Below are 16404 nucleotides of genomic sequence, written 5' to 3'. Positions count from 1 at the left end.
GCTGGAAGGCTGCCTGTTAGTAGCACCCTGACTTTCAAAGCCATTCTGTCTTACTGCCCAGTGCTGCAATTGAAGGTTTATTGTTCAACACTGAGGGGGGGCACTCTGTGATATCATTGTCTCTAAACCAGTTAAACACATTGTTAAGCAGCAGCTCAGACAGTAGGTAAAGTGGAACAAGAGCCAACAGCACCAGGGTGAGACAGACTGGATGGAAACATTACCAGGAGGTGAGTGTGCTGTGCATAACACTGCGTTCAACTTGGTTCTTGAGTACACAGTCACACGATTAGGGTATATCTTACAAACAACTGAATTTCCAGCAGCCTAGACAGCAGCTCAATGCTCCAGTCTGAACCTCAGGAGATCATTAGTGCAATCATCTTCCTGTACTGAACGTGTAACTGAAAGTAAGTTCCTGTTTGCATTGCTTCCATTAGCAACTTGTACTTGGTAAGAGATGCACTTGATGCTGACAGACAGAGGAAGTGCTATCATCCTCAAAACCATCCTTTCTTTTTTGCCCATTTCAGAAAGTCTTTGAGAGACAGTACTCCTCAGCTGCCTGTGCACATCTAGAAACACTCTCCACAGCACAGAACTTCTGTCCTATTCAAATTCACTCTCTCAGCCAGGCTCAGAACCTGACACATCCAAGCCAGAGTGGCTTCTTATTGACATATAATTCTGCTGTTTTCTGCCTTTTGAATATCAGAGGGGAGCATCAATTTAAACCCTAGCTTCACGACCCTGCTACTAAAACCTCACTTTCAAAGACTGCAACAGGACCGACTGATCTTCTGAAATGCACTTACCAGGTGAGAAGTGGTTGTGGTCTTGTTACCTCCTGATCTTCCTCCAATTTATCATCTCAAGAAGCCACATGGCTGGTTACCTGGGTTCATCTCTTCTATGCTGATAACTCCAGGAGTGCTTCTGGCCACAAAGCCAGAGGCATGCATCAAATCTCCTCCTGAATTAAAGTCAACCAGAACTATGTTGTTCCAAAAAAGGTTGTATTTTAAAAATTTGCAATAGTTAAAAGTCAAAAAGATCCCATAAAAGTTACAAAGATCCCATAAAACACAAGCGGATAAAGAGGTCTCCTGGTCTTTTTGTTCCACTTTAAGTACCTGCATGAAATACACACTTCAGAACATAACCTTAGAAATCAAGTCTGCAGAATCTGAATACATATCCCCATGCTACACCCAAGCTTTCTTGTTTTCCACACTAGGGATGTTTCATTATATGAAATAATTGTATTTACACAATCACCTAAGAATGCCTGCTTTAAAGGTCTTACAGTTGCAAAAACAAAGAAGTAAATAAACAAAACCACCACACTTTTAATATTTGAACCTGCGAAAATCCAATAATAATAGATAAAACCAAACCAAACCAAAAAACCCCAAAGCTTTGTGGTTTGCCTCAAGACTCAGGCATTGTGACTTATGCTATTTCACTCTTTACACAGACAACAGTCATTTAGTATCAAAAAAACAGCTTTTTTTCCTTTTGTTTAAAAAATGGGCTGACAGCTCCATCGCTCCATTAATGTCATTAGACAAAATTAACCAATTCTTTTGAATTTGGAAAATGCTGTTAAACAACGTGACTGTTTGAGACATATATGCACACATATCCAGAGTCAGACTTATTAATGGATATACTCTGTTGGAAAATTGTGTTCAGTGAATAAATGAAAGATAACTGCACAGTGCTCCAAGCCTGTCCCAAGAATAAAGTCACTTTTCTCCTTGCTTTAGTATTTGGGACTATCAGAACTCCCTTACACAGCCACATCTGAGGCACTGGGTGAGCAGAACCTTAAGTTTTTGTTGTCCTCAATTTCCCTCTCAAGACTTAAATTCACTTGCAAGAACCTGAGCAAAGATTCCCTCATGGACCCCACTGAACGAGCTCCACCTGCACATACAGGACCAGAGAAGGGATTCTAGCAAGCCCTCTAGTGTCCACATACTGCACAGTTCTTCTAAACATCACCATGCAGAGGTGCATGATGATCAAAACATTTCCAGCATTACTCTCCTCATTCACAGTGTATATTCAATATGACTCTTGAAAATTAAAAAACCTGCACTTGCAGAGGGCTATTCATCAGTAGAATATCTAAAATAGCATCTTCTTCATCACATATTTTGTTCTAAATTGGTATACAAAAAAATACAGTGGCTATCAAAAAGTCCCCAGAACCAAAAGTGATGAGGCTCCACAGAAACAAGGACTCACTTTCTGAAAGCTGTGCCTCAGAGAAACGACTGTGTTTTCTACACAAGCCCAACATTTGCAGTTCTTACTACAAGCCACAGCCTCTTCAGACACTACACCCCTCTGCAGAGAGAAGCAGCAATAGACTTGGAGGGTGACATGCTGACACTGAAAAGTACCACATCTGACAAACTCGCTGTTTTTCAAATAACAATACTCCTTTCCAACCAAAAGAGGGAAAGTTAGCTAAAGCTGATCTGACAAACAAGGATCTTAGTGTGCACATCTGGAAACTGCTGAGCTTCGGTGTTACCTGTGAATGGCAGACCAGTCACCAGTGTTGTGTGGCTGGCAAGGGGTCTCATTTCTGACTGACCGGAAGAAATAGAAAAGCAAGATGAAAAAGAGCCCACTAGAGCCTCCAGGTAACTCTAATAGCTGCCATTTAAGCTTCCTTCCCTTCTAGTCCTATCAAGAGACTGTGGCATAAGAACTTAGAGCCAGATGTCCCTACTCCAAAACCTACTCTGTAGCACCTTACTAACCTTGTTTCTTTCTCTTCTGTACTATTACAGTTTGCAATAGAATTGTGCAAGTGTAAAATTACAGTAAGGCATCGATCAATCCTGCTCACTCATCCAGGGGCAGTTAAAACCAAAGATTTCTCTTGTTTCTTATGCACTCTGAGGCCTTTTTACATTGCTTTGGCACTGTAAAAGGCTGCCAAGTGGACGCAAGCCTCCCCCCTGCCCCTTTCAACTCCGGGACAGCATAAAGTATAACTGTATGAAAAATCCTGTTAGCAGAAATTCTGCTGCACATCATTGCTGCAAGGGAGCTCACACTGCCACCGAAGTGTGTAAACTTTTCCTTAAAATGAAATTTCAGCAAAAATTCAGAGGAGAAAACAGCTCTGATGTGTTTGGAATGGAATTCTTCTTTTAAAAAGCTTTGGTATTTGGAAGACATTTACTCTTTTAATCCATTATATCAAAATCATTGACAAAATCACAATGAAACATTTTGTTCCTTCCTAAAAACAAAAACCAGTGAGGAAAAAAAAAAAATCTTTCACAGAGAATTAAAAAGCATTCAGGTTTCATTCCAACGAGCTGGGCGTCAGGACCTCAGCATTCTTTGAGAAAAGAGATTATTGTCTCCAGCCAGCTCTGGTGTAAGCCTATAAAATCCTCTGCCAATCTTTTAGATGAATTACCAGCCAGCTAATTCCTTTTCATCACCAGTTCATCGAACGCTACCTGCACGGACTGGGAGCTGGAGGGTTTATGTATACGGACAGAGCTGCTTTACTAGAACGTCTCCCTAGTGACTTACTGTTTTAACTCAGCCTTTGAATAGCATGCACAAAAACCCTGACATCTTTCTCAGCTTGTGACAACAACATCCTTCACCTTCTGACCCCCAACACATTTCCACACATCCTAAGACCTTTCATCCATTATTGATTAGGACAGGCAATGCTATACAGCTCGGCAGTGAAGAGATGCCCTCACATATATTTACTCAGATCAGAGACCTCTGCCAAACCTCCCAGTCGTCAGCCAAGAATGGAAAGTGCCCAGCACTGCACCCAAAGAGAGATGGAGGGGAGCCAGACTGCCAACTCCCGAGCACCAGCCGAGAGGAAAAGCAGTTCTAAATAGGTGAAGCCCAAGACATAGGTACTGGAAGCACAGTGCACACTAGATAGCTCACAGACCAGGTCATGAAGCAGGCAGATGCACGCACCCGCAGCTGATTACACACAACTCCATTCAACTCTGCATTTGGTCCCATGAAAATTCATTCCATTGCATGAAACCCATGAGCTAAGCTCTTCTGGCAGATCTCCCTGCAAAAATAGCTTGACTTCAATACAAAACACCATGGAGAAAAACACGGCTCTCAGCACACCGTTGTTTCACTCATAACACTCAGCAGTTTCACCAAAATGGTGATGGTCAACCCTCATAATGCAGTCATAGGAAACTGCCATTGTGATCTTCTTTTAACCATGGGTCTACCTCAGTGCACTTGTTTACACGGCACACTCACCACTCCGTGATGAAGACGTTACTTAGCTGCAGCATGGCAACTCTGTTCAGGGCAATCTCTGGCCAGAAAAATAAATATGGTAGTAGTATGCTGCTGATGCCGTGCCAGGAGGCTTCAGTTCAAAAACCACACCAAGGTTGATGCTAAAACTCCCATATAGTCCCAAAAATTCATGACAAAAGTTTGTTGTTTAAAATTAGCATTGATTTAGGGAGCCCTTGGTAATAGCCAAGAACAAAGGGATTCATTTGGCCAGGGGCTACACGAGCATATTTTTGATTACACTAATATAACATCTAAGCAGACGCTCTATTCCTGACTGACAGGCGAGGAACTGAAACACAAAGATGCAGAGAATGACCTGAGTTAACATGCCCACAGAAAACTACATCACTGCAGTGTCCTCCTGAGACAGAATATCCACAAGAAAATTACAGAATGAAAAGTGTTTCTTTTCATTATCATGATGCTCTGACATTCAACAACAATGTATAGCAGTGAATTACACAAATACATCTCACGCTGCCTAAAAACAGCACTTTTTTTCATTTCATCTTTCCATTTCAAGGGATAATTCTTCACTCCTGTATCTGGAGATAAGACGGACTGAAATCTAGAGGGCTGTGGAAAAATATGGTCACTCACACTGAGGAAAGATGAGATCTAACTGCAAGAAGTATGCTGCTTCTCAGATGATCAGGAAAGCAGAAAAATGATTACAGAGAATCAGACAAAATCAACATAGATTACTGTTTAGAAGCACATCAAGATGGCAAACACACAGGATGAGAAAGAACCACATAACACATAATCCAAAAATGGCAGAGGAGACATAAATCTCTTGAATAAATTTAGATGGGAAGTCAGAGTAGTATTTTGAACTGCCAAGGAGTAAGACGTAGTACCAGTGTTGTAAGAGAAAACTTGTGAGGGTTTTTTTATGAACTGACTGTGTAAGGAAAGCAGGAAAAGGGACAAAATGACTCATAAGTCCCTCCCAGTTCTGGATCACAATAGGTTGATACCCATGGTTTAAATAATTGAACTTCTATCTCTTTTAAAAACAACACTTACATCCATAGGAGAGAACCAAGATGAACAGAAGATGGTGGAACACTTGTGCACACAACACAGGGCACACAAATATCACTCAATTATTCAAACACACTGATTACGTACTTCATCTGCAAAGATATTGTTATGCCTAAGAAGCATGTTACCTTGCATAAAAGTTTCATGCTTTGGGGGTAAATCTGAAGTATGGCTACAAATTCATGGAAACCTATTTTTACAAGACAGCGTGACACAGTGGTAATGTGATTTTCCACTTCAAAATTAAGTGTGTTCTATAAAGAACATCCCTTCAAAATCCTAGTGTCTGCATCGGGTGATAATGAGTTCCTTGCATTGCTGCTGTTCAGAGAATAATGGGGAAGGTGACTGCAAATTTGGAGGCATATAAGCTCCTCAGCACCTTCAACACTCTAAGACACTTTCCAAAAGACCACAAATACCACAACAACCACTCAAGATGAAATGAAAGTGACAGATATGCATCTGTTTTTTCATTATTTAAATACAACCCATCAAATAATATCCATTCTTCAAATTAAGATTCCATATCATTATAATGTTACCCTTTTTCCATGCTGCTCCTAAAACAGATCTTACTTAATTAGAAGAGTTAAAAAAAAAAAAAGTCCTTTTCAGAACACAGCAAACTAAACACTGGTAATGCCAAATTCACTTCTGGAGATGTTTCAGGAATACATCTCACCCAGAATGCATCAGAAACCCAGTCATAAATACCTAAATATACTGTGTGCCTTCATTTCCAACAACGTTTCGTAGCCACCACAAGAATGACAACCAGATGGCACACATTTATCCATCAACTCATTACCCTCACTGTAAGAAAATCCAGGATTAACTACAGGTAAACTGTTATGGTTTTTAGAGCCCTGAAGTTACCTTTTGAATTTGATTGCTTCCAAGTACACGTGAAATGCCACAGTACTAGATAGTATCAAAGGAGAAGAACTGGGTCCAGTAGCACTGAGGGCTCAGTCTGACAAACTGCATTTGCAACAAATGAAGACCACAGGTAGATATGCTGCCAGTTGACAGTAATTTCCAACAGGTCACTCATGGGAGACAGTAATGGAAAACAAAGTTCAGCTTAAAATGTATCAGCAAAAAATAAAAGATTTCCCAATGCTTTTTTCTAAAATTAAACAGCAGACAGATTAATCGTGGTTACTCATCTGAAAAACAGGTTAACGTCAGCTGGAACACCCTTTGAGATGGTCCCTGTGGTGTATATACAATGAAAAAACTATAAAAGAACCTCCCTTATTTGACCTAAAAAACATAGGAAAAGACAGTATGGGTAGCACTTTGCAAAGACATCAAGGACAAACACTACGGAGGACTGCCTAAACTAAAGCAAGATGTTGGCACAAGGACAAAAGGGATTATATCTGCTATGAATACATTCAGATTGGAGACTAGAAAGCATCTAGCTGTCAGAGCTCAGAAAGTATGGTGTAGCCTCACAGTGGGAACAACATAAGGAAACAAACCTAATTAGTTTTAAGAGCAGGACTGGAAAGTTTACGAAAGTAAACAGTGGGGGACTGGACTTGGGAAGTGCCTTTCAGGCTTGTGCTCCTGGAGGAAGACTGAGCAGAAAATAATCAGGACCTTTATCTGAATAAAATTCCATTAAAAAGCATTCTCGCAAATTAGTCTCAACAGGCTTAATTAATCACACCTTTAGTTCAAAACAGGAAAGATTCCTGCAAACGCCAGATAACTCAAGTGCCTAATTATCTGATCAATACCTGGGCATATTATGTCAGTCCTTATTTTGCTGCTGATGGACCAATCATTCCTAAGAGTGATGAGAAGCATTGCAGCAGCAACTTGACAGAATAAATGAAGGCGATTTGGAGTGAGTCTGCACACCTGTGCAGGTGTTAGCATGAAAAGTAACACAGAGAGGTAAGTCTGGTATAAAAGCTGACTTCAACTACATGCAAATATACTGTTTCTTCTCTTTACCATCTTTTCACAAAGATCCAAATGGAATTTTGTAGCCATTTCTGCATAGAAACGAGTCACATAATAAAGATCCCAGGAGGATTACTTTCATCATTACAATAAGAAAAAATCATATTTAAAGAACATACTAGATATTAGAACACCAATAAGCATACCTCTACTGAATCCAACAGTAATACTAAAGTCTTCATAAACATTTCATCCTTGAATGTTATTTGCAACTGAAGTGCAAGATTAACTACAACAAGCAGTAAGAGCCCTGAAAGCAAGCAGCTGTCTCAAACAGTAGAATTAGCAAGTGATTGTTACTGGGTCTTGTTTTACACAATATATTTATGTGTAACTGCTGCCATGACTTGAAGCTTTTCTATCATCACTTGTGACATCCACACACCAGTTTGCAAAATTAGCTTTTTCCCTCTTAGACCAACTGCATTTACCTTTCCTGGACAGGAAGTCAGTCATCAAACCTATGGGAACCTAGGCTCTGTTTCGGTGTCTTTTACCCACATACCATCCTTAATTCTCACAGCGCAGGGACTCAAAAAGAATTATCTGAGCAGTGAAAGAAAAGCCAACAGTAAAAACCAATATGATGCCAGCTCCACAGATGCAACAATGGGGTGAACACAGGTTTACTTCATACCTCATTTTCAATCAAAGAGAGCGTCCATACTTGTCACTCCGCTTCTCAGAAGCAAACAGCATGCCTGAGCATAAAGTTCTGCTGAGAGGAAGCAGAGACACAGCCACCAGCACCGTGCCAGGAAAACGGCCATCTAGCAGCAGCTGTGGACCAGCAGCACCTGTCCCCACACCCGCAAAGCAGGAAGGAAACTCTGCGTCTCTTGGTCTGCTTTGGGGCAGTCTGTGACTAAAAGGATGACCGGGGAGCCTACAGGGGACAAGCCTTATGCAGGGACACCCCCTCCACCATATTCCCCACTGCAGACTCCTCTCCACCTGCCCCTCAGGGCCGGACATTGCCCCCAGGCCGCGTGCAGACGCCAAGAGAGGCCCACGTGGAGGCACGACGATCCGCGCCCAAGCAGGACGCTCAGAAACACCCCGCGCAGCCACCACTTCCTCCCCCCGCTGTGCTGGCGCGTAGTGATGACGTCACTAGGACCGATCGCCTCCCCCAATGGCCGGGGCCGGCGCTCGTGTGTCTCTAGAGCTGCCCCAAGATGGCCGCTCTCTCGGGCCGCCTGAGGCCAGGGCTGCGGCGTCCAAAGGGGCTGCTGGGGCCAAGGAGGCCCCATGGGGCCTTAGTGCCTCAAGAAGCACTTCTGAGGAGCTTGCTGTCTGCCCTCAAGACTGCCTGGATCAGGCCCGCTCCTGTTGGGTGCCCACAGCCTTGAGCTCTAGTCTCTCTTGGCTTTGCCTGCTGCCTACAGGCCGTTCCTGGCCTGGGGATCACCATCCTCGCCTGAGGTGGGGAAGCCTGCGCTTCCACAGTGCTCTAGGAGGCCTCCAAGTCATCCGACTAGGGGGAAAAGGGAGTAAAACACACTAAGAACAGTAGTGCAGAACTTTGATGCCCTTTGAAAGCATTTTATAGAGATTGTGTTCCTTGCTAGAGTCCTTCCAGCCAAGCAGAAGAGGCACTGGCACCCAAAGAGTGTGGGATATTGTAGTAGTTACTGAGTGTATTGAATGCAGAGCTGGAGTTTGGAAAGCTGCTGTAGCCAGGTGACCAGAGGCCGGGTGTGGTGTGGCTCTGGAGCATGAGCCCTTTATAAAATATCTGAGTTGGAAGAAAACATAATCAAGGGAGGTGATGGCAGTGATTTAATTTGGCATTGCTGCCAGTTTACCTTGGGCAGCAACCTAGGAAAGTATGCCAGTAAGAAAAGAATGGTTGACAAGCAGCCCTCTTGGTTTTTATTGTCCCTGAGCCTTGCTCATACGGTAACAGCACCAAGCATCCTCTGGGGGGGGGAATGAAAAGCCATCCCATACGCCAGCCTGGCCTGCTTTTGGCTCAGCCTCACCCTTGACTGGTTGCAGATTGTATCCTCAAGCAGGTTGGGTTACCTCCCTTCAACAGCTCTAGCCATGACAGGAGCAGGATTTCGACTGACCAACTGCTCTGCTGGTAGCTTTATTCACACCAACCCCTGTGCAGACTATCCTCAGATTTTGTTTTGTCTTTTTTGTTGCTGTTGTTTTCCCTGGGACAATTTCAAGCCTACTTATGGATTTTGATTGTCATGGAATTGATTTGAGTCAGTTCTAAACAGATTGTGTATGCAGACAATCTTTCATACACCCGCATGTGACTTTTGCTATATTACAGTTGTGATAGTAAATTTTACACCATTTATACTGCATTTTTATCCTCAGGTTTCCTCCAGGAAGCCTGAGGCTTAACAACAAACTGATTCTCTATAAAGTGAGACTGTTTCAGTGTCATTGCAGACTGTGTTGTTCTGAAATCTGCACCTTCTTCCTCATCAAAACTGCTCACAGAGCTGCTTGGATCACGTTTGCTTCTACACATCCCTGGGAAGCCATGGAAAACCCACTCCGTTAGCCAGACATGCTGGTCAAACTTGCTTCTTCCTGCTGGATTTTACAGCTGCAAGCAAAGCTTTAAAATCAAGCAAATAAATCAAAATTAAAAACAAACAAACAAAACAAAACAAACAGAAAATCTCAAACACAACAACAGCAAACGCCAGCAGCCTTGCTCTGAATATGTGGGATGCTTCCCAGGATCCCTCCTCATTTCCCAGAGTGAAAGTCAGACACACCAGCTCAGTGCTGTCCTGAAGTGTGTGGAGGCTTTTTTCCTTCTCTCCTTCTTTTCTTTTCCCTCCTTCCTTGTGTTGATTTGTGGGACCAGAATGACTTTGATTTCAGCAAGTTTGCTGTTTATTCACGTCACAAGTTTGACAGCTTTGCACCAAATCAGATTGCTGGGTTTCAGGAGAGCTCTGAGGCGTCACTGGGAGCTCCTTTAGATTAAACTCGCCTCCTCGGTCTCCCCCCTCTCCCCCTCCTTCAGAGCCATTTAAACCTCGCTGGGGCTTTAAACGTACTCCCAAGACCTGCACTTCATTCTACCACTAACATGGTAAGTGCTCTTTGCATTTCTCTCGACCTGGAGGCAGAAAAGGAGCAGCTGGTCTCTTTGCCTTGGGGGCTTGCAGGAGGTTTTGTGCCCTCTGAGATGGAGAAGGAAGACGGCTCTTCACCACCTGCAGGAGCAATCTCTGCTGCTGTGCCTCCCCTTGGCTGAGCAGTTTCCCCTCTCGAGGCTCCAGGCTCCGCCGTCGTGCTTATTTGGAGGAGGGAAGGGGGGTGACTCAAGAAACAACCCCAGGCTCTGCTACTGTGCAGTCTGGGACTCCTGTAGAACCGCGGGGGCAGAGTAGAGCAAGCAGCCTGGAGGTGACTGCTAACATTGTGCAGCTTTAGAGACGAATCGATCCCACGAGGTGGGAGGAAAGGACTGGCCAAGAACAGCCTAGCTCCCCTCCTCCTCTAAAACTCGCTCGGGACAGTAATATTTCCCAAGGGATCACAGGAAACTCAGCCCTCTTCTCGGCACACCTCTGCCTGGAGCCCCTCTGCCGCGGGGGCGGCACCGCACGGTGCCCAGCGGCGGTAGCGGGGGGCTGCGGGGCGCTGCCAGCCGGGAGGGGGGCGAGCAAGCGGCCGGCTCCCGGAGCGGCACAAGGGGCTCCCTGCGCCGAGCACCTGAGCGAACCACAGCTGGCCCGGGGGGGAGCGCCGGGGCAGGGCTGACACCGCCTCCCGCCCCCCCGGTACGCGCAGAGGATGGGGTCTCAGCCGCCGGCCGCCCCTTCGCTACGACCCTTTGCTTCCGCAGAGCAGCAGCCGGCCGTGCCCGGAGCCGGGCTTCCTCGGGGGCCAGGGCTGCGCTCGCCCCTGGCCCGTCCCCGCCGGGGTTTCCAAGGAGACGTGGGCCGCCGTCTGCGCCGCGGAGCCGCCCGAGCACGACCAGGGCCGGCGGGAAGCGCGGCCGCCGGGTAAGTGAGCGCTGGCGGGGGGCGAGGGGTCCAGACCCGGCCGGCCGGAGCGGTCTGACCCCGCTGTGCTGTCGCACAGGCCGGCTCTTCGCCCCCGAGCTCGTTGGCCAGGAGGAGGCGTGGCGGGGAGACCAGCTGTCCTCCCAGCTCTACAGGAACAAGCAGGTAACGGCCCCGCTCCCCGAAGGGCAGTGGCAGACTCGCCTTTCTCTGCTTTCGGGCGTTTTTTGGTCTTTTCTTGACGTGAGCGTCCCCCCCCCCCCCCCCCGTGTCGTTTCACGAAGCTAGAATGGGGTTCCCTGTACGTCTTTCCCTTCATACCGCTGCAGAAGCCCAGGAACACGGCTGGGGAATCCCTTAGGCTCTGATGTTGCAGAACCTCATGCTGTTAATTAGAAATATATTATCTATGTCTTCCTGAACCCACGACGATTACTGTCATGGGACTTTGTTCCCCAGAATCACCTACTCACGTGAAGGATCAATCATTTTAACCAACAGGCATTTCCTTGTTATTTTCCCTCTTTTCTTTGCAAATCACATCAAGCAGCAGAATGATACTGACCAGTTCCAGATGAAGAATCCCAGAAAGATCATTCTGATGAGATACTTGGGATGGTATTTTGATCTAATGAAGATGATAGAAACTTTTATACTATCTTTAAGATCCCTGTAATCGAACCCTTGTTAGGGTGCTTTCTTTGATTCTACCTCAATCTACCTCTGATTCTACCTCAATCATTTAAATTATCATCCTGTGGTCAGCAGGTCTCTGGGATCCATCACTGGAGCTCCTTAGTCCTCTTAACAGAGTCTCCAGAGCAGAGGTCAGGAAGCAGAAGTCTCTGCAAAGACCCATTCTCTGTTAGGGCTCTGCAAATAAAACATACTTGTTCAGTTGCTGGGACCAGGTCTTAGGTACATGAACTTCACTTGGCAGGGTGGTGTCCAGGGTTGAAGGAGTACCTGAGTAGCACTTTACTGTAAAGAATGGCAGTTGCATCTTCTTTCTGCATACAAGCACCATCAATTGTTTGCCTGCAGCTCCATCTCCTTTCCCCCAACAACCAACTACAGAGTGGAATGAAAGGGATGTAAAGGGATGCTTGCTGCATCTCAGGAGGAGATCTGGTAACTGCTGTTTTGACCGTGACGGTTTCTGGCTGTTCACCCTTAATTCTTTTCTGCTGTTATTCTGCACTTAGTCTTTTTTTTTTTTAAATAAATTCCTGCCCCAGAGTAATCTTTTCAAACACTTGACAAAGAATAAAAGAAGTCAAAAGTGAAAACTGAACAGTCATGCCACTTAGATTAACAGAGGCAAGAAGCTTAAGGGGGTGGGTTGAGTTCACAAAGCAAACACCCTGTTCATCAAATCCAAGCAGCCTGTACCGTAGGGCAATTGCTATTAGGTTACAGAGTCAACACCTATTCATCAGTATCTCTGTTCCACAGCTTCAAGACACTTTGCTTCAGAAGGAAGAGGAACTTGCTAGGTTACATGAAGAAAATAATAACCTCCGACAGTACCTGAATTCTGCCCTGGTTAAATGTTTAGAAGAAAAAGCCAAGGTATTTTGTTCAGACCTGTTGTAAAGTCGTGTGCAAGAGAAACAAATTGAATAGATATATGCCATTCAAATACATGGAAGGTTTAGGAGTGCAGACAACCTGCCTGGTGAGATCCTATTAGGTTCAAACTGTGCAGACAATATAGCCCATAGCATGGTTAAGTTTAGGTTCTAAGTAGAGGAAAGTAATAGTGTTATGTCCCAAATCTGTTTCTTCGGTGAAAAGTTCAAATTGGAATGTATCAAAATATTCCTTGAATTTGCCTGCTTTGTCATTTACCCCTTCTGAAAAGCTTTTTCTTTTTTTTTTTTTTAACATTTTAGATGATTTATGTTCTATGATTCATTTCTGTCACCTTCCAGTGGTACATTTTATTTGAGTGAGAACACCGATCTTCTTAAAAAACAAAGAACACCTATTCCAGAGTTTCCTGTGAAAAGAAACTCTTAAAGTCATGGCAGCTGCAGCTCCACGAGCTCCCTGGCCAAGATCACACCTGCCCCAGCATGACTTACCTCAGCATCCTCCCTCTTTGTCATGCTGCCATGTTCCCCCCCAGCACTCACCTGCCAAATGCAGCACACAGAAGCACAGCCAGGCAGGAGCTCTCATTTCACGCCTTACTGAGTGAGAATGCAATCAAAGTACAGGCCTTATTGACATTGTCAAATTCTTCTCTTATAGAGACTATGTTGTTGCAGAGGCTGTAGGGTCAAAATAATTAGTCGTATCCATGCGTCTAAGGAGGAAGGGTGGAAGAAAGTATCTTTTACAGAGACAGTGGTAACTGTCTTATTTATCTAACATTAAAGGTCAGAAATATGTTGTTTACTGCTAATTAGAAAAATCAGCTTTTAACCTCTCTCCGTCTTTCAATTTATTTTTAATAGAAAGTGCTATCCTGCCACAGCCAAAAGACCTCTACTATTCTCAAAAACACCAAAAAGAGATTAAAAGAGGACTACTGCTTTGCTCTTCAAGAAACTCCTCATGCTTCTAAAGCTAGAAGGAACCTCTTTAATGAATTCTCTGCCTGTGAAGAGCAAGCCAGCCCTGCTGTGGACAGCTGGGTCTTGGAGACTTTAGGATTAAAAGACGTCAACACCATTGATGAATCTTCAGCTAACTACAGTGCCTTGACTTCGGACCTTGGAAAAGACACATACTGCCTTAGCCCTGGTGAAGCCATCGACTATGACCACAGTGAAGCAGTGGCAGCAGCATACAGCTGCAGCCACATGCCTCCAGCTGACAGTACGCATCCATACAGTGAGGACTCTTCCTTCCTTTCTCAGTTTCCTTCAGCACCACACACCTCACCGGAGCCAAGCATTTCCTCCCTTCCAGCCTATGAGTTGCCATATTTGACTAACAATTTGTCACCTAACAAAACAGAAGTGGCCTTCACAACATTTCTAAGTCCTCACCGCAATGTGAGAACACACACCTTCCAACAAGGACAAGCTTTTGTGCGCAGAGAAGATGATGGAGGATGGAGATTCACCTGGGTGCCTAAACAGGCTGAATAAGGCACCTGTGTCAAGGGTCAGCCATGAGGGATGTAGGAAACAGACACTTCATCTTGTGATCAAGACAAGTTCAACCTTGTCTCTCAGAAAGAAGTCCTTCTGGGCTCTGTTAAATGCTGCTTTTACACACATGCTCATGATTCCCTCCCAGATTTTCACAGATGTGGCTCCAGATCACAGTGGGACATACATCTGCCCTAGGCCCAATGTACAGACAGGACATACTTCTCTTGTGCCTGTGTTGAGAAGCATGCTTTTTTCTTGCATCGTGTTTTTTCTATCATCAGTTATTCCTTGTTAACTGATGACTGTCAGCCTCGACTACTTTCAGCACTGATGATTGCTCCCACATTCATCAAGGCGGAAGGGATTGGAGAATACACTTTGGAAACAGCATCTCTCTGACATTCACAAATGACAAAAATGACATCAATCTCTGGCTGAGGATCAGCAGTGTCTGAGTGATTTGGGTCTCTCTTAGCTACATAGATTGCCTTGGATTAAGGCAACCCATGCATTTTTGTTTGTATGTTACATTAGCTTGACCTACTCACAGTCACATGGTGCTGTCGTTTTCTGAGGGCTCTTCAAAAAAAGATAAGACTTGCTTCTATTGCCTGGAGGCTACATAACTGCAAGTGATTCATCAAATTTAGGAGATTTTCCTCTGCTATGATTGAAAGTGTTCTCTCTGTTACGTTTTGTATGTAAAAGACCTATGTAAAGGTCTTTTACCTACCAGATAAAAGGAGTTTAAGAAGTTAGAGCCCTGTTTCTCACCAACTTAAGCTACGGAACAAGAACTAGATTTGGAGATGCAGTTGGAATAGTGACATTGCCACCACCAGCCAATGCCCTGGCCTATTGTGTTTGTGGCATACATTTTCTCATCTGTGGTTAATGCACACTCAGAGCACTTTTTCTGCAAAGGATGCATTCCCCTGAGCTGCACCATCCCACTAGTCTTTTCACTGATTTTCTTCCCCCTTCACCAGCTGAAGACTGGATGCTTTCATAGAAGGAAGCCACTCCTGGCTTCAAAAGTGCTTTGTACAGCTTCATTTCGTCTATTTTGCACTTGTGAAACCAGAGGTTTTGTTTCTAGGGAACAACTTGTTTACTTTTTTGTCCTGATTTATGAGATCGTACAGAGATTTACCTGAAGTCAACCTCAGCCCAGAGTAAGGTCTGCTTCCTCTTTCCATTGTATCTTTCATGCTTCCTGTGGGAAATGTTTACATTTCTCCTAGCTTGGGGAGGCAGTATCACATAGTGGTTAGTGTTTGGAAACTATAACCTTCAGCACCATCTCTTACCTCTCCGTGTCTTTATCAGGCAGCAGTGACAGGCAGCCATAGCTAAGACTATGACTGCCTTAAGGATGCTTTAAAAACCTCTGACAAGAAGGTGCTCCAGCACTGTGCAGGACTTTTTTTTTCTAAATACTACTAATTATATGAAGTCAACTGACATGAAGTAAGTTCACTGGTAATGCTTCATATTACCTTTGTTTTCTGCTATATAGTATTTTGATACTTAAGTTCTGGAAATGAAGGGAGCAGTTTGATTATTCTGGCTTTCAGAATGGCCCCAGTAAGATAAGGAAGCACTTAGATAATTTAAAAATAACCACATATGGGCATTTCCTTCCAGTGGGCATATTTTTTTTTTTCTATAGACAACTAGGTATTTTATTTTTGAAGGATAAAACTATCTCTCGTGCCTTAGAATTGCAGTATTTGGGATTCTCCATGTAGTGGTTTCCCAAAAGACTTAAATAACTGTATTTCTCTGTAGTTACTTTGAAGTCGTAGGGCAGACTCCCACAATAGCTAATTTGAAAACATTGATTGTAGGCAGTATTGCACTGAAATAAAAATACCACCACCACACAGGGAATAAATACAGTAATTTGTTCTGGGCTTTTGTTGTAGTCAGTAAAAATGTGGCCAGCT

General features: G+C 44.3%; 2 protein-coding genes across 3 annotated transcripts in view; one reads left to right on the top strand and one right to left on the bottom strand.

Moving 5' to 3' along the window:
* The window catches only part of OSTN (osteocrin), an 88966-nt gene extending 80789 nt beyond the window's left edge, over nt 1-8177 (bottom strand). For both annotated transcript variants that reach the window (XM_042820981.1, XM_042820978.1), the window contains exon 1: nt 7997-8177. The gene's annotated coding sequence lies outside the window, so the exon portion shown is untranslated. The remainder of the gene's footprint in view (nt 1-7996) is intronic.
* Nucleotides 1-14449, top strand: part of GMNC (geminin coiled-coil domain containing) — a 22470-nt gene extending 8021 nt beyond the window's left edge. Inside the window, exons 3-6 of the mRNA XM_042820874.1 lie at nt 11189-11348; nt 11428-11513; nt 12804-12940; nt 13831-14449. Coding sequence (XP_042676808.1) covers nt 11189-11348; nt 11428-11513; nt 12804-12940; nt 13831-14449 — 1002 coding nt within the window. The remainder of the gene's footprint in view (nt 1-11188; nt 11349-11427; nt 11514-12803; nt 12941-13830) is intronic.
* The last annotated feature ends 1955 nt before the right edge of the window (nt 14450-16404 follow it).

Source organism: Centrocercus urophasianus, unplaced genomic scaffold, assembly GCF_019232065.1.
Source record: "Centrocercus urophasianus isolate 14NV4802_14NV808 unplaced genomic scaffold, USGS_Curo_1.0 seq_19, whole genome shotgun sequence".
Lineage (NCBI taxonomy): Eukaryota > Metazoa > Chordata > Aves > Galliformes > Phasianidae > Centrocercus > Centrocercus urophasianus.
The sequence above is the reverse complement of the archived record's forward strand: the minus strand, read 5'-3'. Positions and strand labels throughout refer to the sequence as shown.